General features: G+C 45.6%; 1 protein-coding gene across 1 annotated transcript in view; it reads right to left on the bottom strand.

Moving 5' to 3' along the window:
* PCSK6 (proprotein convertase subtilisin/kexin type 6) overlaps positions 1–21,943 on the bottom strand; it is a 1,486,774-nt gene that overhangs the window by 228,146 nt on the left and 1,236,685 nt on the right. Inside the window, exons 14-15 of the mRNA XM_078683097.1 lie at positions 13,918–14,097; positions 9,637–9,739 (exon numbers count right to left, since the gene is read on the bottom strand). Of these exons, the coding sequence (XP_078539223.1) occupies positions 9,637–9,739; positions 13,918–14,097 (283 nt within the window). The remainder of the gene's footprint in view (positions 1–9,636; positions 9,740–13,917; positions 14,098–21,943) is intronic.

The raw sequence follows: 21,943 nt of genomic DNA, 5'->3' as shown, positions 1-21,943 counted from the left end.
CACCTACTTCCGTGGAAGAGATAGAAATGTAACACAAATTGAACTTAATAAATCTAATGATTTTGCAAAAATGATTACTTACTTCTTCCAGGTTTCCAGGAAACCATATGAGGTGATGAAAAGGATACTTTTGCGGGTGTAAACCAAGAACTTTTGGAAGTATAATTGCCCCATGAAGGAGGAGTGTGAGCTGGCAGTCATTCTCATTTTCCCTACCTGGCATGCTGATGGACTGACTCTTGATTTACTCAATGTCAAATCCCTGAACTGAACTTTTCCAATGGCATTTCCTAGAAGCTGTACTTTCTTGGCTGGTAAAGTTAAGCAGGAAATAACCTTTCAGCTGAAGGGTTAACTGACTTCGACTATGGCCCGCTGTGCTGCAGTTTTGACTTGGCCAGATTGGATTAACTCTCTCAGCCTACTTTGGTTTGTATATTCTGATAACTGATTGGATTGCCATTGTTTCTCGCTCATTTTCTCAACAGGCAAATGTTCATTATTTCTCTGAAGTATATAATGAGTCTACTACTGCTGATTATTTCTTTCGAAATCTGGTTTGAAATGCAATTTCATGTTCTGTCCATTCAAAAGAGGCTTTATATAAATGTTTCTTCATGTGTTATCTTTATCGTTTTTGCAGCATTCTTTTAGTCATATTTCTTGTCTCAAGACTTGTGTTTCAGCCCCTGAGAAAGCATATGAAACAGGCATGTGTCTGGCAATTCTTTATTCCAGGTCCTCATAAATTAATTGCATCACATCTCTAAGTATTCTAGGGCCAGATGTACGACCGTGGAAATAGCGCCTTGCAAATTGCGAGTTTTTCCGACTCTCAATTTGCAAGGCACTATTTCCAATGTACAATAGTGTATTTCACACTGTTAGCGATTCCCAATGGGGTCGCAAATTGAGAGGCTCATGAATATTAATGAACCTCTTGCAATTTGCGACCCCATTGGGAATGGCAGGTCATCCCAGGTATGGTGGCCTGCTGGGCTTAGCAAACCACCATATCTGGGACTCCTGTTAAATAAATCAGTTTTTTTTTAATGCAACCCGTTTTCCTGATAAAAAAAGGGATGCAATTAAAAAATAAAAATGTAAACATTTTCATTTAATTTTTTAAAGGCAGTCAGTGGTCTATGGGACCACTGACTGTAATTAAAAAATATTTTCCCCTGCATTTGCAAAGGGGAAGGGATCCCCTGGCGAACCCTTCCCTTTTACAAGTGCATTACCACCCTCTTGATGAAGGTGGTCATTTGTGATTTGTGTTTTGCGCCCACAATGGCGGACGTAAAACCTTCTTTCATAGTGTTGTGCTCGTTATTAGAAAGGAAAACAGAATGCATTTAAAAAAAAAAAAAATTACTTTTCGTTTCATTTTTTAAGGGCAGACAGTGGTCCCTATATATATATATATATATATATATATATATATATATATATATATATATATATATATATATATATATATATATATATATATATATATATATATTCACTCCACCTCGCACTCTCCGGTACATGATGCACTCTTTGCAAAGAACACCGCCAGTCATAAACGTAGCTTGGAAGACTTTGGGGTCCATTAGGATGACGGGCGGACTTAGTCCGCCCGCCACCCCAACGGAGATCGGGACCGCCCGCCTAAAGGGCGGGGGTCCCGACATTGGCATTAGGATGCTCCCGCCACAGTGGCGGGCGCATTCCTCAAGTTTACATTGTGGCGGGCGGTGCTCACTGCACCGCCCGCCACTTTGTGAAAAACAAAATGCACGCATTTGCATAATCGAAGCAGCAGGCACCGCGCGGTGCCAGCCGCTGCGATTATGCAAATGCAGGGGGGTACCACAGGTACCCCCCGTGTGCCACCCCCCTCTGGCCATCACTCTGGGGGCCCACAGGGGGCCCCCGCAGCAATCACCGCCTGCCTTTCCGTGGCGGCCTTGCCGCCACGGAAAGGCCTGACAATATGCGCATTGTAATATGGCTGGCGGTGTCTAACAGACACCGCCACCATATGAAACACATTCCGCCCCGGCCGCAAGGCGACCGGGGCGGAAAACAGGCGGGCGGTGTTTTTCACCGCAACGGTCCCCCCCCGCCATCCTAATGTGGCGGGGGGAATTGGGCAATGGATGTCGGGCGGATTGCCTCCGCCAGGCCGGCGGTGGCTACCGCCAGACTGGCGGAGGCAATCCGCCCGACATCATAATGGACCCCTTTATTTTACATCAAGCCAAACTTCAAAAACCCAACGCGTTTCAGCGATACACTCGCCTTGGTCACGGGTAATCGTTTGTTTGTCAGGACCGACATTAAATAAAGATAAAGAAAGTGCTCAAAAAAAGTTTTTGGTGAATCTCGTGCACAAACATCAGCATAGGACTGAAAGCTTGTCAGCCATCTTTACATGGTGAAATACGGGAGTTTTATACATAATGACATCCTGACAAACAAACGATTACCCGTGACCAAGGCGAGTGTATCGCTGTAACGCGTTGGGTTTTTGGTTTGGCTTGATGTAAAATAAAGTCTTCCAAGCTACGTTTATGACTGGCGGTGTTCTTTGCAAAGAGTGCATCACGTACTGGAGAGTGCGAGGTGGAGTGAATTGTACAGGGCGACCTTGTGTCCTGGATTGCACCGACGCCGAAAGAGTCCCGGTTTGTACAAGGACAGTGGAAAGGTGATATATATATATATGAAAACGAGTTACTTACCTGTAACTACGGTTATCCAGTATTGGTATCTTTCATAGATTCACATGCCTGAATCATTCCCCGTCGTCGAGGCGGGAGTCCCACGGTAAATAAAATATATATAATAGCAGTGCCTAAAATTTCTTGTAGTAGGCTGGAAAAGCCTAAAGGCCTAACTAGGCCTCAAAACTTAGCAGCCTAACTACATCATTATGTAAAAAGACCTGAAATAGTAGCCTCAGCCAATCAGCTGTCCTCACCCTCTAGAACCTTCCCAGCTCAGGCAGTTCTCCTCAGATTTTCCCAGCACAAGTGAGAATTAGTATCCATAGACAGAACTGCCCTACCGGGGAGGAGGGTGGGTGCATGTGAATCTATGAAAGATACCAATACTGGATAACCGTAGTTACAGGTAAGTAACTCGTTTTCTTATCCAGTATTAGGGTATCTTTCATAGATTCACATGCCTGAATCAGAATAGCAAGCAGTAACATCATGCCTGTCGATAGAGGAAGGTGGGAGACAAAGAAAACATAAATCAATCCCCACACAACCAGGAAGGTAATAGAGTACAAAACTTGTTAACATAACATATGCATCAAAACCTTCAAATATAACAGATAGGACAGCATTATAAATATGTAAAGTTTAAAATATATAATCTTTCCAACCTTAGTGAAGAAGATGCTGCAGCACTGCATCACCAACCGCTGTGTCATCTTGAACTGCCGACTGCAGACAGTAATGTTCGGTAAAAGTGTGCACACTTTTCCAAGTAGCAGCTCGGCAAATGTTCTCTAGAGTCACTCCAGCGAAAAGGGCCGTAGATGTCGACACTGTTCTTGTGGAATGAGCTTTGACCTTCCTTGATAAAGGTCTATTGGCCTTGTCATGACAGAATGTAATTGTGGAAGACAACCACCTGGCAATAGTTGCTTTTGTGACAGCTTGACCGAAGGTGGGTCTTCCATAGGCAACAAACAGTTGTGTAGATTTACGTATGTCTTTCGTTTTTTGCAGATAGAATTTCAGACACCTTTTGACATCTAGAGAATGTAAAACCCTCTCTGCAGGAGTTTTTGGATCCGGGAAAAAGGTTCTGAGTTTGACCGGTTGATTAATGTGGAACTGAGTTGGCACTTTAGGAATGAATTTAGGGTTGGTCCTAAGTGTAACAAAGTCCTTAGAGAATTGTAGAAAAGGGGGAGTAATAGTGAACGACTGTATTTCACTAACTCTGCGAGCAGAAGTAAGAGCCAACAGGATTGCACCTTTCCAAGTTAGAAACTTCAGTTCCGCTTTATGGATTGGTTCAAAGGGCCTTTTGAGAAGTTGGGAAAGGACTACATTAAGATCCCATTCCGGAGGAGGAGGACGAACTGGAGGAAAAGCTCTGAATAGTCCTTTAAGGAATTGTTTGATCAAGGAGGAGGAACATAAGGATGGTTTGCTGGAATTCTTCCTGAATCTGGATATTGCTGCCAGATGTACTTTAATAGAAGAAAAGGCTAGACCTGATTTAGCCAGAGAAAGCAGGTATGGAAGGATGGCTTCAGGAGGAGCCTGAAGTGGATGAACGTCATTATCTCCACACCATGAACAAAACCTCTTCCACTTGAAACGATATGTTTTGATGGTACTTTGCGCACGTGCTTGCGACAGTATCTTCCTGCATTCCGAGGGGATGTTTAGGTCTTTGAACTCTAGGAAATCAGGAGCCAAGCGTACAAGTGCAGCGATTGAGGATCTGGATGTTGGATCTGACCGCCCTGTCTTGTCAGCATCGACATTGTCGGTTTGAGCCGAAACGGAGGCTGTTGAGACAGCAGGAGAAGCTCTTGAAACCAATATTGTCTTGGCCAACGTGGAGCAATGAGGATGAGAGTGCAGTGTTCCCTCTTCATCTTTTGCAGGACTTTCGGAATGAGCGGAATCGGAGGATAAGCGTACGCAAACATTCCGGTCCATCTCATGAGGAGGGCGTTTCCTCTTGACCCCCGTCCTGGGAATCTGCTGGCATAAAACAGGCACTTGCTGTTTTGCTGCGTGGCAAACAAATCCAGCGTTGGTCTCCCCCAAAGTCGAAAAATTGTGTCTACTTGATATTGTTCGAGTTCCCATTCGTGACAGTCCACAAAAGTTCTGCTGAGACTGTCTGCTAGAGAGTTTCGAACCCCTTGAACATGCTCTGCTTTGAGGGAGATGCTGTGACTTAAGGCCCATTCCCACATCTCCTGAGCTTGCAGTGACAGGGTAAGAGATTTCGTTCCTCCCTGTTTGTTTATGTAGAACATGCTGGTGGTATTGTCCGTGCGCACCAGGACGGACGAATTCACGATCCTTGGCAGAAAAGCTTGCAGGGAAAGAAAAATGGCCCTGAGTTCCAATATGTTGATGTGCATCTGTTGGTACTGATGAGACCATCTTCCCTGGATCTGAAGGTCCTGAAGGTGACCTCCCCAACCTTCCATGGACGCATCCGTAGTCAGTGTGAAGTCCGGAATCTCTTGGAGGAAGGTGAGGCCCGGCGACAAGTTGTGCGCCTTCGACCACCAGAGAAGAGCCTGTTTCATCTTGACAGTGACTTTGATGCGGTCGTCGAATGAACCCTCGACCTGCTTCCACTGACGAAGCAACTCCTCCTGCAACGGTCTCATTCTGAGTCTTGCCATAGGAATGAGATTGATCGTAGATGAACACATCCCCAGAAGGGAAGCATATATCCGAACTGAAAGCGACTTTTTTGCGGATATTTGTTTTGCCAGTTTGACGAGCTTGTTTTGGCGCTCCTGTGTCAGGTATGCCTTGCACTGGCATGTGTCCAAGACTGCACCCAGAAAAGTCAATCGTTGACGAGGTTGGAGCTGAGATTTTTGAGAATTGAGGGTCAGCCCTAGATTCGAGAACAGTGAAAGTGTTCTGTTGACTGCCTCCATGGTCGAGTGTCTGGTTGGACCCTTTAACAGCCAGTCGTCGAGGTATGGGAACACCTGGAGTCCCAGGGACCTCAACATTGCAGCCACTGGAGCCAGGCATTTCGTGAAGATTCTGGGGGCCGATTTGAGGCCGAACGGGAGGACTTTGAATTGGAAATGGACGCCGGCCACTTGAAACCTTAGGAATTTGCGGTGGTTCGGGTGAATAGGGATGTGAAAATATGCGTCTTGCATATCCAGAGAAGCCAGAAAGTCTCCTTCGTTGAGACAATTCAGAATGTCCTTCAACGTTACCATGCGGAAACTCTGTTTCTTCAGATATTTGTTGAGTTTGCGCAGATCCAATATTGGACGCCACTCTTCTGAATTTTTCTCCACAAGGAAGAAGCGTGAATAAAAGCCCAGCCCTTTCTGAGAAGGATGGACTAGTTCTATTGCATTCTTGCGTAGCATCTTTAAGGCTTCTTTGAAGAGTAAGCGCAGGCGAGGGGGAGGGGGACCCCTGGGCGGCGTTGTGGGAGGCTTTTGTAAAAACTCCAAAGTGTGTCCCTTGTTGACCAAATCCAGGACCCACTGATCTGAAGTTATCTTCCGCCATTGATGGTAAAAGGCGGAAATCTTGGCGCCCACGGGAAGGGAAAGAGGGGTGGCCGACATCCGGCAAAGCTCATTGGCGTTTGTTAGAATCTCTCCCTTGATTGCCTGAGCGCTGTTTCCCTCCTTGCCGAGAGAAAGAACCAGAAGCAGACTGCCTGTTAGAAGATTGGTAGTAGGGCTTGTTGTAGGAAGATTGATACTGTCGATTTTGTTGGTTTGAATAATTTCCTCTGGAGGAATAACCACGACCTCTTGCACCTCTAAAGGACCCCCTCTTGTATTGCAGGGTTCCCAGAGATTTCGCTGTATCGGTATCGGTTTTAATAGCCAATAAAGCGTCATCAATGTGCTTTCCAAACAATGACTCACCATCGAAAGACATGTCCAAGATTTTGGTTTGGACCTCAGGTCTAAAAGTGGTAGCCTTGAGCCAACCTTGACGTCTAAGCACAATTGCTCCAGCCAATTGTCTAAAGTTGGTATTAGAAATGTCTAGGGCGCAATCAATCATTTCTGAGGCCGCCCATTCGCCTTCCTGCACAATTCTGCGCACATCCATCTGTTGATCCTCCGGGATCAGCTCAAGATATTCTGTGAGCTCAGACCACATTTGTCTATCATAACGAGCCAGGATAGCTAAAGAATTAGCCGCTTTAATGGATGCTGCTGCGTTTGCTGAAAATTTCTTCCCAATGGCATCAAGCCTTCTTTCCTCCTTGTCAGGTGGCGTTGAAATGGGAGCAGAAGGATTTTTGGACTTTTGCTGTGCAGCCTGAGAAATGACCGAATCCGGTCGAGGATGACCGATTAAACAAGCAGGAGTATCGGATGGTGCTCGATACTTTTTGTCTATCCTCTGCAAAACTGCTGGAATGGAAGCTGGTGTTTTCATTATATTGAGGCCTTCCTTCCATATATAGTCAATAATAGGTATGGCTCTGATCACTCTCCGATACCCCTCCTTAAAGTCATGTAAAAAGCAGTCTGACTGCTCAACTGTGACAACCAATTCAAATCTATTAGCAGCTCTCTGCATAATATTGTGAAAACCCCCAATATCTTCAGGCGGAGAGTCTGAAGGACGGGGAGGAGGTGGAGAAGGTGTAGGGATGACATAATCCTCCCAAGGGTCCACTGGAGTGTTATCCGGTAATTCTCCCTCCTCTCTACTTTCATCACCATCAGAGGAAGAACTGTCCACAACTTGAGGAATTGGTGAAGTACGTGGTTGTGGTGACAAAGGAGCTCTTGGCGACGGAGGTTGTGGCCCAGGAACCGGAGCAGATGACCCAGCGGGCGCACCCTCATTGGGTGGAAATCTCTGGCGATAATCTGCCAACATAGCTTGCAAATCCTGTATTAAGGAAGTTGGTAAATGTGCTGTGTCCTCAGACCGAGGAAGTCTAGAATGAGGTGACTGATATGGTGTGGAATAGACGTCATGCGTATATTGCTCCTGAACCTCCTCTTCATCATCCTCTTGAAGTTTAATATGCAATTGAGAAGGGTGACAGGCAATCCCAAAGGGGTCATCATCCTCTTCCCCTTCATCTGACTCTCCTTGCATGTATGTCTCCAAAATGTGTGATGGCAAAAGCGGAGAAATATGTGAATAATCCTGCCTTTTATAAGTTTTCATTTGAAAATGAGTGAATTGTATCTTTGCTGGCGGGGAACCGTGCAGCCGATGAGCAGAAGTCCCAGAAAACGGATTCTCCGTCGACGGTGCTGCCAATGCTAAAGATCTTGCCGTCGACGAGGCCGTCAAAGGTATTGTCGTTGACGAGTCTTTCGACGTTGGGACCGTCGATAATGCCGTCGTCGACGAGGCCGTCCTCGGCGGGTCCCTCGTCGTCGAGACCGTCGATGGTGTCTTCGTCGACGAGTCCCTCGTCGACGGGACCGTCGATGGTGTCTTCGTCGACGAGTCCCTCGTCGACTGGACCGTCGATGGTGTCTTCGTCGACGAGTCCCTCGTCGACGGGACCGTCGATGGTGTCTTCGTCGACGAGCCCTTCGTCGTCGGGGTCGTCGATGGTGCTTTCGTCGACGATGCCTTCGTCGACGCGTCCGATGTTGGTGTCTTCGTCGACGAAATTTTCGTCGACGAGGCCGTCGATGATGTCTTCGTCGACGATGAGGCCGTCTATGGCGGCTTCGACGACGAGTCCTTTGGAGACAATGTCGACGACGGCCTTGCGGTTGTCGACAGAGCAGACGGTTTAGTCGATGGAGCCTTCGTAGAGAAGGATTTCAAAGACTGTAACTTGGTTTTTGATATCAAAGGTGGTACAGACATCAAAGGTGACGTGATAGCTGAAGTGGTAACCACAGAAGTAGAAGAGGAGGTAGAAGTCCAAGTAGTAGTAGGTACAGACACCAGAGATATAGTTTTGGCCTGGGTAGTACTCACATGTGAAGAAGCCGATGCACTCTTAGAGGGTTCTGAAGCTTTCTGAGAGGTTTTCAACATTTTCTTTCTCTCAGGAGAAGCATTGTCCGTGGATCTAGCTCTCTTGCTAGAAGTTGAGGCTTTGTCCTCCTCATCAGTGGATGAAGACTTTAGCCACAAAAGAACCCTTGCCTCCCTATCCCTGATGGTTTTCTGAGTGAAGGTACGGCAAATTCTACAGTCCTTCACCACATGTGAAGGGTGCAGGCAATAAATACAATCCGAGTGCTTGTCATCCACATGGACTCTCTTCTTGAAGCAGGTTCCACAAGGTTTGAAAAGAGCTTTCCTTTCAGACATTATAAGCTTGAAAATCCAAAAAACTGAGTAGGCACTCAGGGAGACTCCCTTACACACGAAGTGCGGTGAAAATCTGAGGAGAACTGCCTGAGCTTGGAAGGTTCTAGAGGGTGAGGACAGCTGATTGGCTGAGGCTACTATTTCAGGTCTTTTTACATAATGATGTAGATAGGCTGCTAAGTTTTGAGGCCTAGTTAGGCCTTTAGGCTTTTCCAGCCTACTACAAGAAATTTTAGGCACTGCTATTATATATATTTTATTTACCGTGGGACTCCCGCCTCGACGACGGGGAATGATTCAGGCATGTGAATCTATGAAAGATACCCTAATACTGGATAAATATATATATATATATATATATAGCAATGGGGTATCTAGACTAGTGCAGGAAGGAATTCCCCACTGAGCGACCTGGTGTATGGTACAAGTAGGGGGGTGGGTGCTGCTGCATCTCACCACAGCATCAGGACAGGCAAATGCTTCAGCATCTGATCAACCTCAAGAGAACACCTAGCTAAACATATTTGACACCACCTGCTACAAATTCCTGTATCCGGAGATAATTAAATATGACCAGACTGGATTTAGCAACAACACATTTCCTGCCTGCCCTGTAGAACAATGCTAATATTTTGGATATTACCTGCCAGTTTTGATGCTCCCAAGACTAAAATGGACGCAGTTCAGGCACTGATCTGTATTCGGCCCATCACAACCCTGGCTGCCACACTCCGCATGACAAGGACCTAATAAAAACAAAGAATACCACAAAGGAAGTGCAGGCTAGCTGAGGTACAGGTACCAATGAGTGGCTTGATATCTTCTTAGCCAGTAAGTGGTTTTCTAAAGCTTTCATCGAGATCATCAACTTTGAAAACAATATACGTTTGCTACATGAATCTACAAATGATGTGAAATGAAAGCAATAGCAATGGGTGTTGCTAGCAAAGAGGAGCCTTCAAAAGAAATAAGGCATAGAGTTGTTTGTTGAAACCAGCACAAAAAGGGACATATGGGAATGAGTACCACAGTAAATGGAACATATCGGAAGTAATGGCACTAAAGAAGAGGAAACAGCAATAGAAGACTGCATAACATAGAACACACCACAAAATAACTTGTCTATTTTGTCGGGGTTTAATGGTACCCAAATCAAGGACATACGAGGGATAAGGGAGGGGAGTCGACTTTTGAACTGTCTACAGTAAATGTATTAATATATACCTACATAAATTAAACATAGCACTAGCAAAAATAGATATTTATTATATGCACACACACACACATATGTAAATTTGCTTATCTGCACTCTTCGGTTTGAATCTGGAAACCAAAGCTGTAATAATGACATACATCAGTAGGAGGAGTAAAAAATTGCACAGAATAGTTTTTTTCCCCGACTGCACACTACAAGGGATGTATATTTTCATTTTTGCCTACAATACAATTAAAACTAATTTAGTATTGATTTTTTTAACTACTTAACTACTTAATGTATTTCTGAGCATTCCAAACAAAAATGACGTGGCACAATATATGTGTTGGCTTATTTTCTCTGTAATGTACCACATCACATTAGTCCCTGCATTTTCTTTTTTTTTGTCCTCATTTGCCACCTTGGTTTTGTTTTTATGATGAAATCCAATGGTGTACAAGCGGAGTGCTGTCTCAGATTGTTAATGTCTGGCAGGGCTTAACTTGTCCAACTATGCTCTGCCCTCAGCTCTTCCAACTTCAACCAATTGTAAACATCAAACAAAAACCAGTGAAAGGTGGAGAATCTTGCCACAATCGTGTCACGCCCCGGATTAAGTTTTAGTGGCGTAATCATAGGACCGGGGGGGGGGGGGGGGGGGGGGGGGAACCCGAATACTCAATGTGCCCAGACCAATAATTGCCAGAACGCTCTTTTATTCGAGTTGCCAGCCCTACCCAGATCTAGCTTGGAGACTGCCAATGTAGAAGTAAACCAATCTTCAATTGTGGGGGGTAGAGAGTCTTTCCATCTCCTACATATCTCCCTTCTGGCCAGCAAGATAGCATAGAAAACTAGCTTCCTCTCCAGACTCTGAGCATCATCCAAGATACCAAAGATGACAAGTGGAAGATCAATGACGATGTTCAAGTTCAGGGACGATGACAGAGTTTTACTTACAGCTTCCCAGAATGTGGTCAGAGTGGGGCACTCAGAAAACATATGGCAGTCAGAGGCGGAAGCCAAACCACACTTAGGGCATGCCACCATGCTCCCCGGAGAGAACTTTGAAAGCCTTAGAGGGGAATAGTAGGCTCTATGCATGGAGAAGATGTGATTTCTTCGGAGCCAGGATGGTTTCACAACATCCCACAACATTCCACAAGAAGAAATCCAAAGTTCTTGCAAATTGCTGTTCACCATAGAGGAAGACCAAAGCTCGTCAGGAAGTGAAAAGACACCATCTCTTTCCTCTGTGATCAGTTTGTACCATGTTGAGATTTCTTTTTTGGCAGAAGATTTATCAACCAAAAGGGATATTAACTGGCTATGCCCACCTAGGGGGAGTTTGTTTCCACGAGTTGGCCTGGAGGTATGTGCATGGGACCAACTAGATATTTGTATGTACTTAAACCTAGCAAAGTTAGGGCTAATGATGTTTCTCAGGTATACCCATGAAAATAATTCACCCTCCAAAAATAAATCGCCCCATACAGCCAGCCCAGCATCCTTGATCGGAGCCGCAAGACAATCATTCAACCAATCTGGGCTTTCTGGGAGATCCCAAAGCGGGGTCCGACTACCGTAATACCCTATTGTAATGGCGTTGGTTAACTGGGCCCACATTTTAGCCAGTCCCTGCAATTTCACTGGTATGGTTTGTAACCGACATCCATTTCAGTACTTTTGTAGCATTACAAATAATAGGCCCAAATCACAAAGGGAAACTTACACTTTCATGTAAGTTTTCTACTTTTCGGTATTCACAAAGGTAAACTTAGACCAAAAGTCAAGCTTTACTAGTAGCAACTTACCTTTGTGAATACCGAAAAGTAATAAAGTTAGACTTTTGGTCTAAGTTTACCTTTGTGAATACCGAAAATTAGTAAACTTACACAAAAGTACCTTTGTACTTGAATAGGACCCAATGTTCCACGTTTACGCAGGGTAATCCTTAAAGGCGGTCCCCGCTGGCTTTTATTCCTAAGGAGAGCAGCCAATAATGTGTGAAAAGCTTTTTAAGAGTTCAAAGAGAGTTTGTATATGAAATATGGAAAAAAGGTTCAGTTGCTGATTTGTTGGAGTTACATATTTTTTATCTGTGAGGACTGAGGGTGTGGGAGGTGCATGTATATATTTTTATGTATATATTTTTACTGTAATGATTTTAATTAATTGAACAGTCAATAAATTCAATTCAATACATAGGTACTGAAATTGTATTGAAATAAATGGTGGTAACAAATTGTGCCTCTGAAGATACAGGGAATAATGAGAGAGAAAAAGCCAACAGACACCTGGCTTGGAGGTGAAGAACTGCTGCTGTTTGCACTCCTGAGTACAACAGGACAATATGCTGAGAACCGCTTAGGATCTTCCTGTAAGAGGTGGTAGTTCGTAAGGGCTGCTTTAAAGGTGCTCAGTAAGAGAGGTGCCTATGGGTAAAAGGGAGGCCCCATGGACGTAGCTTTTTTCATGTTACAAACGTCCTGGTTTGCAGAATCAGGCCGTTTGCGACTGGAAAAAAGCATTTTGCTATGTACAATGACCCATTTTGCGATTCGGTAACCTATTACCGAATCGCAAAATGGGTTCGCGATTCGGTATTAGGAAGGGGCATGTTAAGAGCGTTCCTTCCTAAAAGCGACTCGCAGTGGTATATATGAATGTTTTGCAACTGAAATATGATCGCAAAAGGTTTGCATTTTAATACCAACTTCCCCTGTTTGAATGTATGCAAAACGGTTTTTAAGAGTAGGCAGTGATCCAACTAATACTTTTCATTTTTATTTTTGAAATGCAACCCATTTTCCTTTAGGAAAATGGCCTACATTTAAAAAACATTTTTTATTAACGTTGCTTCATTCAAAAGCAAACACAGACATTGTGGTCCGCTGTCGCCAGCAGGCCACCATCCCTGTGTTTCTAGAGACCTACCTCATGAATATTAACCCCTTCCGACGGCAACGGCACCTCGCTGGTGCTGCCGTCGGACAATGGCCGACGCGGCCCGCATGTTTTGCGGAAGTGCCGCACTTCCGCAAAATCGCGGGTGCAGTGGAGGGGCTAATGAGTAATTTTTAATTGCGATCAGACTAGGAATGACTAAATGTGTCAAATACACATTACAACATAGGTGTTTGAGATTACCTAAAAGCAATCCCCAAAAATGCTCTTTTATGCAATTGCACAATTAAACCTATGTACAGGTGGTCCCATATTACAAGAAGAGCTAAAGGCCTTGAATGGCATATAACACTCCAATTCATTTAGTGCTTAGACTTTGTTTTTGGCTATCCAGTTTTAAGGAGTTGGGGTGTGAATCTTAGCCATAGACTGGGAATGTACTAAATGAGGGAAGATCAACAATTGGGCATGTACCATCTACTGTAGTGTGCACACTGCACAATCCCACCAGCACTTCATCAAAGAATTTCAGCCCAGAATCAAAGCACAGGCAATAGGTGGGAGCATCCGCACTTTTCAAGAGGAATTATCTAAGTCAAGGTTCAGAATTATGTCATTATCAAAGGAAAGCCTATGAAGTTATCATACTCCTGGTCAGACATCTCCACGTCATTAGAAGAAACTCTGTAAGGCATTAACTTAGTAAGGTGTACATAGTTTCTTTTAAAGAAGAGGTGAGTCGGTTTCTCAGTAAGGTGATTAATTCATGCAATAGACATTGCACAGTGAGCTCTGGTGTTTGACTTCATCTGAAGAGCTTACCCACATACTCCTCCTCTTCTTCCATGAAGTCCAGGTGGCTTTGCAAGAGTGCTGCTTTAGACGGTTCCTGGTCAGATGGTGAGATCTCTAGCATCCTCGAGCGGGATTGATGTGTGCTGAATGTGTTGTAAGGGTGGTCTGCTGTTCCATACAGAATTAGGGTCCACTCCTTCAGCTTTCCTGAAACATAGCAGTAAACAGCCTCCACATCAGTGACAAGTTGAAAATAGCCTCTGTGTCTGACACCATTCAGTGATGGCTACGTAGCAGAGCCAGCAATCTCCAATCTATATGTGCTAAAGATCATCCTACATACTTCACCTCCTTCCAGAGTGGTGGTTCTGTCGTATTTTACTGAAGTTCAGGGATGTGAACAAAGACTGACCACAGTTTAGAAACTCAAGACAGTATGCAGTTTTGCATATATATATATATATATATATATATATATATATATATATATATATATATATATATATATGCAAAACTGCTGCCTGGAACACCATGTGACCTGCTTTTGTGTCCTGCTTTTCTGTGCCATTGGTGACGGCAGAAGCCTTCCAAATTATTCAGTCTGATGGACAAAGGATGTGGCACACCTGTCCGATAGACAAATGTTTTTTAGTGTGAAAACCAACAACGTGTTTCGGCGGCGACGGCCTTTGAAAAGTTGCATGTTGTGCTCCACGCACCCTAGAAAATACCATCATAATTCATCATAGACATAGAAGCAATTCCTACATGATCAATTCATCCGACCGAGTAGAATAAAACATACAAATTCTACAATGCTGAAACTAATGGACAAAATTATTAAATCAATTTTGTCTTTCTTTAAAAGATCAAAAAACATAGTTACCAGGCTACTTTTATCCATAGTTATCATATTTCATCATAACAATAACATTATTGTAAAAATTGCTGAAATACATTTGGCAATGATCATAGGGTTAGGGCCAGACTATGATTTCATATTCTTCACACAAGATAAAAACCACAACATTTAGGATTAAAGTGGCGAATAGCGAAATATTTTTTCAAAATTTGACCTAATATTCAACATAATATTTCATTACAATGCATCATGGAACATAAAGTATTGCCGCATTGCGATTTTTTACCCGGGCAGTGCACCTTCATAGTTGACACTCTTTATCGGGCAAGTGCTCAACATTAATTCACATGGTTTCCACTCCTGTGTGTGGTATAGAGAAAAGTGGCAATCAAAAAGAAAAAAAGAAACATGTCTAATATAAACGTGATTTAAAAAAAAGCTTGTTACAGTGTTTAATTAGCACCTGTGTTTCATCAAGACAAGGGGAGAACTAAAGTCCTACATGTGTAGCCAGTTCTTCCTCTCTATTCACTCCATTGGGTATCTGGGTGTTAAGTTCAATTCTATATCGCAACTCCAGGACATGCAAGTGTTTTTCCCTGTTGCCTCTGCTTATTTGTTTCATTACTCAATCTATACCAAAAAACCTTAATAACTTGTTATCAAAATAGATGTAGTTTCTAATAAACCACCATTGGAGGATACAATATGCCTCCCTGGGGGTCTAGTAGGATGTTTGTGTACCTTTGGTACTAAGTATAATTTATCTTAACACCAAGATACCAAATGTAATAAACCGAGAGGAAGAACTGGCTACACAAATAGGACTATAGGTCCTCCCTTGCCTTGATGAGACCCAGGTGCTAATGAAAAACTGTAACAAGATGTTTTAAAAAAATATATATATATCACATGTATATATTGAAAGTTTTTCTTTTCTTCTTTTTTTGATTGCCACTTTTCACTATACCACACACAGGAGTGGAAACAATGTGAATTAAGTTTAGGCACTTACCCAATAAAGAGTGTCAACTATGAGGTGGCACTGGCACCGGTGTAAAATCACAATGCAGCAATACTTTATGTACCATGAAGCATTGCAATGGAATAATATGTTGAATATGTCAGATTCTGAAAACATATTTCACTATTTGCCGCTTTGGTCCTATGTGCTGTGGTTTTCAAATATTGTACTTTTGCACTTTTTTTATTGGGTGAAGAAAATGAAATCCTATTCTGCTCCAACCCTTTGATTTATGCAAAATGGATTTCAGCAATTTCATTTCACAGCTCGGCATGGATGGCACTGAGCTAATGCTATGCTTAAAAACTCTGGTAGAAAAGCAGACTTTTGAAGCAAGCACATTTAGAGTGTTGCTGGTGTTGTAGGGTGCTCTATACAGGAGCTGCTCCCCACCAAAACTTTGAAACTATCCAGAGTTCTTTGCTTCTTTTTTTGCCAAATGTATGCATGCAGCACTCTATGACTGAATTGAAAGGATATATATATATATATATATATATATATATATATATATATATATATCAACCAGTTTGCTGCCTTCAACCTCCATACGGCGATGAAGCACCAGCACGAACTCTGCTTCAGGTTGGCAAAAGATGTTTCCTTGTTCATCAAGAACTGTCACAACGTGTTTCGCCTGGCTTAGCAGCCTTTATCACATAGATATTAATATTTCTATACAAGACTCCTTTGTTGCCGTTGGTCACAGTGCTCCAGACCGAGGGGGCGTGTTGGTATCCAACACCTAACCAGCGCAAATACACACTCCTCCAATACCTGCCCCGGAGTAAAGAACAGGACCGACACTGCACGGAATCTTCAAATATTGAATCAAGTGTGGACTGCCAAGAACACGTTTCGCCCATGTGTGAAAAAGGCCAGGTTTCTCTGCTGAAACGTAGACCACACTTGATTAAATGTTTGAATATTTCGTGCAGTGTCGGACCTGTTCTTTACTCTGGGGCAGGTATTGGATGAAAATATATATTTGGGTATATATATATATATACACATATATATATATATATATATATATATATATATATATATATATATATATATATATATATATATATATATATATATATATATATATATATATATATATATATATATATATATGATTCAACCTGCTGGATTTCATTGTGTGGTTCTGGTTAGATCAGTATTTCCAGTGAAAAGTCCTTTCCTATGCCAATAAATTAATTTGCAAAAAGCTCCACAAAAAGCAAAAAAAAAGAATAGTTCGGAATGGCAAATTTTGCAGATCGGTCAATGGAGGGGAATAAAGCAGTACAAAAAAAATTACTTTCATTTTAGGTCCTGTAATAATATAAGCTTTGTGCTACAAAAATATAGCTTAAAATAATTACACCAAATCTGCCATGAACGTACGAGTTACTTACCTTCGGTAATGATGTATATGGTAGAGACGATTCTAGCCGCAGATTCCTGGACGTAGAATTATCCCCAGGCGTGAGACTGGATATGGAAAACTTTTCTGCCACAGCATCCCTGCGCCGGGGGGACGGAACCAGGTGACTCCGCCCTGATGTCATCCGCGACGTCAGCGAGGGATGTATGACGTTACAATGCATACTTTTACAACGCCTACCTTTACATCGCAAGTTTTACAACGCATACCATTACAACGCATAATGCTTTTGGGCGCTGGATAGTGAATAGTTTCATTTACTATTCCAACTCCAGTCCCCGTGGATAGTAGGGAAGGTGTTGGATAGTACATTAAACCTATTCCCTATCCTAGAGCGCCCCCCAGCGCTATGCGTTGTAATAGTTTGCGTTGTAAAAGTTTCGTTGTAATGGTAGTTCGTTGTAAAAGTTTCGTTGTAAAGGCTGTATACCGTCAGCGAGGACACATAAGTCCCACTCCGGCGCACCTATGTCCGTTTTCTTCGGAGAACTTTTTCGCACCACAACGCGGAGCCATCACAAACAAAACTGTGAGAATACTGGAACAGTGTGCGAAAACCCAGCTATACAGAAGGGAAAGAAACACATGGTGAGGAACAACATCATCCAGAATAGTGCCAGGTACCAAGGCACCAAGTCATGGAATGAAAGAATAGAGTGCATCTATTGTAAGCAGCCTGCAACCAGCATAACAGCTTCCCTGGAGGCATACAACATGTGAAAAAAGGGGCACAGCAGATGAAGAAGTCTGCGACCATCGTCCGGAGCCAAGAAGGGTTCCAAGGCCAGAATGGAAGATCAATGACAAGTCATCCCCCCAACACACCAGGAGAGAGGATCTCCTGAAAAAAACTGAGGGTCGAGACAGAGCCAGGGGACCTCAACCCCAAGGACCGTAAGAGTTAGACGTGCAAGCAACACAAGGAAGCAAGGCACAACAAACTCTACCTTGGAGACCAAATGCATGGACGCAGAAGTGTCCAAGCATTCACTCACCAATCACCAGAAAGGAAGAAATGGAGCAACAACACACCAAAGGCAAGCATCATCCTAAGGAGGGAGTAAGAAAAAAGGGGCACTCGCAGATGACAGCCGCCCTGAACAGGCGAGTGAAGAAGACCGAGAAGGGTCAGGAATGAAGGGTTGGTCGTGAAGGAATCTGCGGCTAGAATCGTTTCTACCAGATACGTCGTTACCGAAGGTAAGTAACTCGTACATCTGATAGAGACTACAAGCCGCAGATTCCTTAACGTAGAATAGATACCCTAGCCATTACCCCAATGGGGAGGAGGGTCTGCGAGAGAACCTCTCCAGTTCAGATGAGCACAAGACCCCAAAGGGGGACCAGTACGGGGACAGGGAGAAATAGCCCTGTCAACCGCAACAGGGGAGGAGTCACAGGCCCTGAGCTGAAGAGAACCTCTGCCTCGTGGAGGAACATCTGCCCCACCGGGCATGTGTTATAACGACAAAAGAGGCAACCCAGCCTTCACCAACAGGAGAAGCAAGGGCAATACGAAGGAGGCCAAATCACCTCAAGCCCAGTCAATGTACCAGGGACCTCCACCGGTAGCCCCACGGTACAAACAACTTAGAGGAAGAAGAGCCACCTACAGACTCCATGGAGAAGAGGCAGAAGCTCAGCAAAGCCCTCCACCGGGAACATACCCAGTGAAGAGGGTAGCCGAACCCATTGCAGCCTGAGTCAAGACAGAACAGCACCTCAGTAATAAGGCAGGTGGAAGAATAAGAACATAATCTCACAATGGCCCCGCAGGACAAGACGCAGAAGCGCCAGGGCCCAAGCCAAGGCCGCCGGCCACAGAACAGAAGAGCAGGCGGGGGCAGCCAGCTGCTGACAATGCTATGAAACTTAACGCCCGGACCACATCGGGCTCAGAACAAAGGCAAGGTTAGTAAACCGTCCCGAACGGCCCCAAAAGGGGTCGTCTCGGACAGAACTGATCCGCAAAGCAGTGTGATCAGCTATAAGATAAGAGGAGTAACAGAGGAGTAACAAGTAGCATGGACCAGGCCGTCAACCCAGGAAACTATGCCCTCAGAAACACCAGACAGAGGCCCAGACCAAACAGCAGGCAAACGGGCAAAACACCTCTACACAACGCCGTAGATGGCCAAGTCACGGCCCAGTAAGGACCAAAGACCGTACCATTGTAAAACAGCAACACCAGGAAGGGCGAAGAAACCGCAGAGGGAGTCCACACCCTCCCCGCATAAGACAGAGCTATTCAATAGCTACACGTACCCCACATAGGGTAGGACACGTCCCAAGAAAGCATGGGAACCAGTCTTAGGGAAATAAATCCCGCATCAGAGGACAAAATCAAGACCTGCGGCAGAAACAACAGAAGGCTTAGTAATCAGCCAGAAAACACATTCGTACCAAAAAAGGGGCCTGGACCAGCAGCCAACTGAAGAGCGGGGCAAACTAAGGACCCCAAAGGCACAGTATCCCTCACAGCAAGTGTAACAGCCAACTGAAGAAGAGGGGCCAACCAAGGACGCCGAGGGCACAGTATCCCTCAACGAAAGTGTAACAGCCACTCCAAAAACCAATACCAGGAACAAGTGGGATAACGCCTTCCACCCAGACCTGGAGGATCAGCAAACCAACCTATTGAGGAGGAGGAGGAGGAGGAGGAGGAGGAGGACGGAGCCCCGCAGAAGACGCTGAATGGCGGAGTCTGCATGAGTGTTAAACAGCAGGACCCCATCAAAAGGGAGGTTGACCAGACGCTCTCTAATATTTTCAGGGAAAAGAGCATCGTGTAGCCAAGCATGGCGACGGAGAGCAACAGAAGTGGCCATAGCACGGCCAACAGAATTGGGCACATCCAAAGCCGCATGAAGAATGGACGCGGCCAACTCTCTACCATCCAACATATGGCCCCGCAGATCAGCACGGGCACTCTCATGAGAGACATGAGAAAGAAGGGACTCCACAGAATCCCACAGGCTAGAAGTAGCCCTGGCCATCACACACAAAGTGTTAAGCGCCCTCAAGGCAGCACTGGAAGAAGCGAAGACATTACGTCCCCACAAATCTAATCACCGGGCCTACCGAGACGGAGGGAACAACACCACAGGCAAATAGGGAAAGGCATTTTGCAGTAGATTGACTTGAGTAGAAGGGTGGATAGAAAGACAGGCTGGTTCGTGTGGTGCAGGACGATGGCTGTGCAGTAGTGCCTGAGGCACCGGATCACCTTTGGCAGGGCGCCCCCAAAAGAGAATTATGGAGCGATGCTTCAAAAGGAAGGAACAACTCCAGTCCACCAGAGCCCAGAATCTCCAAGAGGTTGTCTGTAGGAAATGGAGTGATAGGCTCACCCATCCTCAGAATACCAGAAGCCGTAGAAATAGCCCAAACAAATGCAACACTGACCTCAGTAGGGCGCCGCGCAGGTAAAAGTAATTCCTCCACGGGTGACGGTTGCAGACTGATCCGCCCATCCCCAAGTCCAGGGGGAAGCTACCAGCCCAGGTATAGAGGAGGATCCACAGAGGAATGGGGAACCTGAGGGGCACCAGGGGAGGGTGGAGAGGCCGGTGGAGAAGCCAGCTGTGAGCCACGGAAAGAAGTGTTAGAAGATTTAGGCCATGGCGAAGAGCCTTCCCTGGAAGATGCCGGTGAAATGGCAACTACACAGCACCCTGTCTCTGGGGAGGAACACACCTACAGGTGACAGACCTCAGGAGAAGAAGGGACCTCAGGAGACGAATCCAGAACCCGGCGCCGGCGCGGCTCAATGGAGTCCACCATCAGTGCCTGATCAGCGTCGACGGGTGCCGGAGTGGGCCTCCGTGGCGCTGGGCCGACTCCAGCCACCATGTGCTAGCCGGGAGAATGGGGCGAGGCCGACGCTGGACCCGCAAGGGTGTAGCGCCGAAAAGGCACCAGCTCGGCCTCGGACGGGGCAGCCGCCCGCGCCGAGGACCGAGAGGGACTCAGGAAGGTGCCTCAGGCTCTGGCTTCCACCCGCGACTCCATCGGAGCTGGGAAGGAAGGCTCCCGGTGCCAAAACGGCGCCAGCTCGACCTCTGGTGAGGCAGCCGCCTGCTCAGTGGATCGAGTGGAACTCGGTCACGAGCCCGGAGTATCGGCGATCACCTGTGAACAGGGAACCCCGTAGGGATTTGCGGCGAGGCAGGGACGCTAGGCGCTGAAGAGGGGAGCCCTGAAGGACCACACCTCGCCGACCTTCGGCACCAGATCCGGAGTCGCTGGCGACTCCACGGACGTCCCTGCGCAAGGCAAGGGATCTGCGGACGTCACAGGAGGTGGGGGAAGGGCCAAAAAAGCCTGCAGCGCGGCAGCGTAGTCTGTCATTTGGGCCCTAGTCGCCTTCGAGCCGGGAAACAGCGGGTGGGGAGGTGACAGGCGGGGGCGCCTCTCCCGGGGGGAGCCGGCGCCCACCGCGCAAGGAGGACAGGGCCACGGACACAAACTGAAGGACCTATCAGCCGGTGAGCCACGCCCAAAGGGCCACGGCGAAAGGCGATTCCGCAGACGAAAACGGCAGTTCCTTGCCTCCGAGGTAGGGTACGGACGCTGGGACGACACCAACCTGGACAAGCGCGCCGACAGCAACTTCATCCGGCACTCCCGCCGCAATTTAGGCTTAAGGTGCTGGCAGGCATCGCAACTCTCTGAGTCGTGGTGCTCTCCCAAGCACCACATGCAAATCAGGTGAGGGTCTGTCGCCAACATG

This window comes from Lissotriton helveticus, chromosome 3_1 (genome assembly GCF_964261635.1).
Source record: "Lissotriton helveticus chromosome 3_1, aLisHel1.1, whole genome shotgun sequence".
In the NCBI taxonomy this organism is placed as follows: domain Eukaryota; kingdom Metazoa; phylum Chordata; class Amphibia; order Caudata; family Salamandridae; genus Lissotriton; species Lissotriton helveticus.
This window is presented reverse-complemented; position numbering and strand designations above follow the sequence as displayed.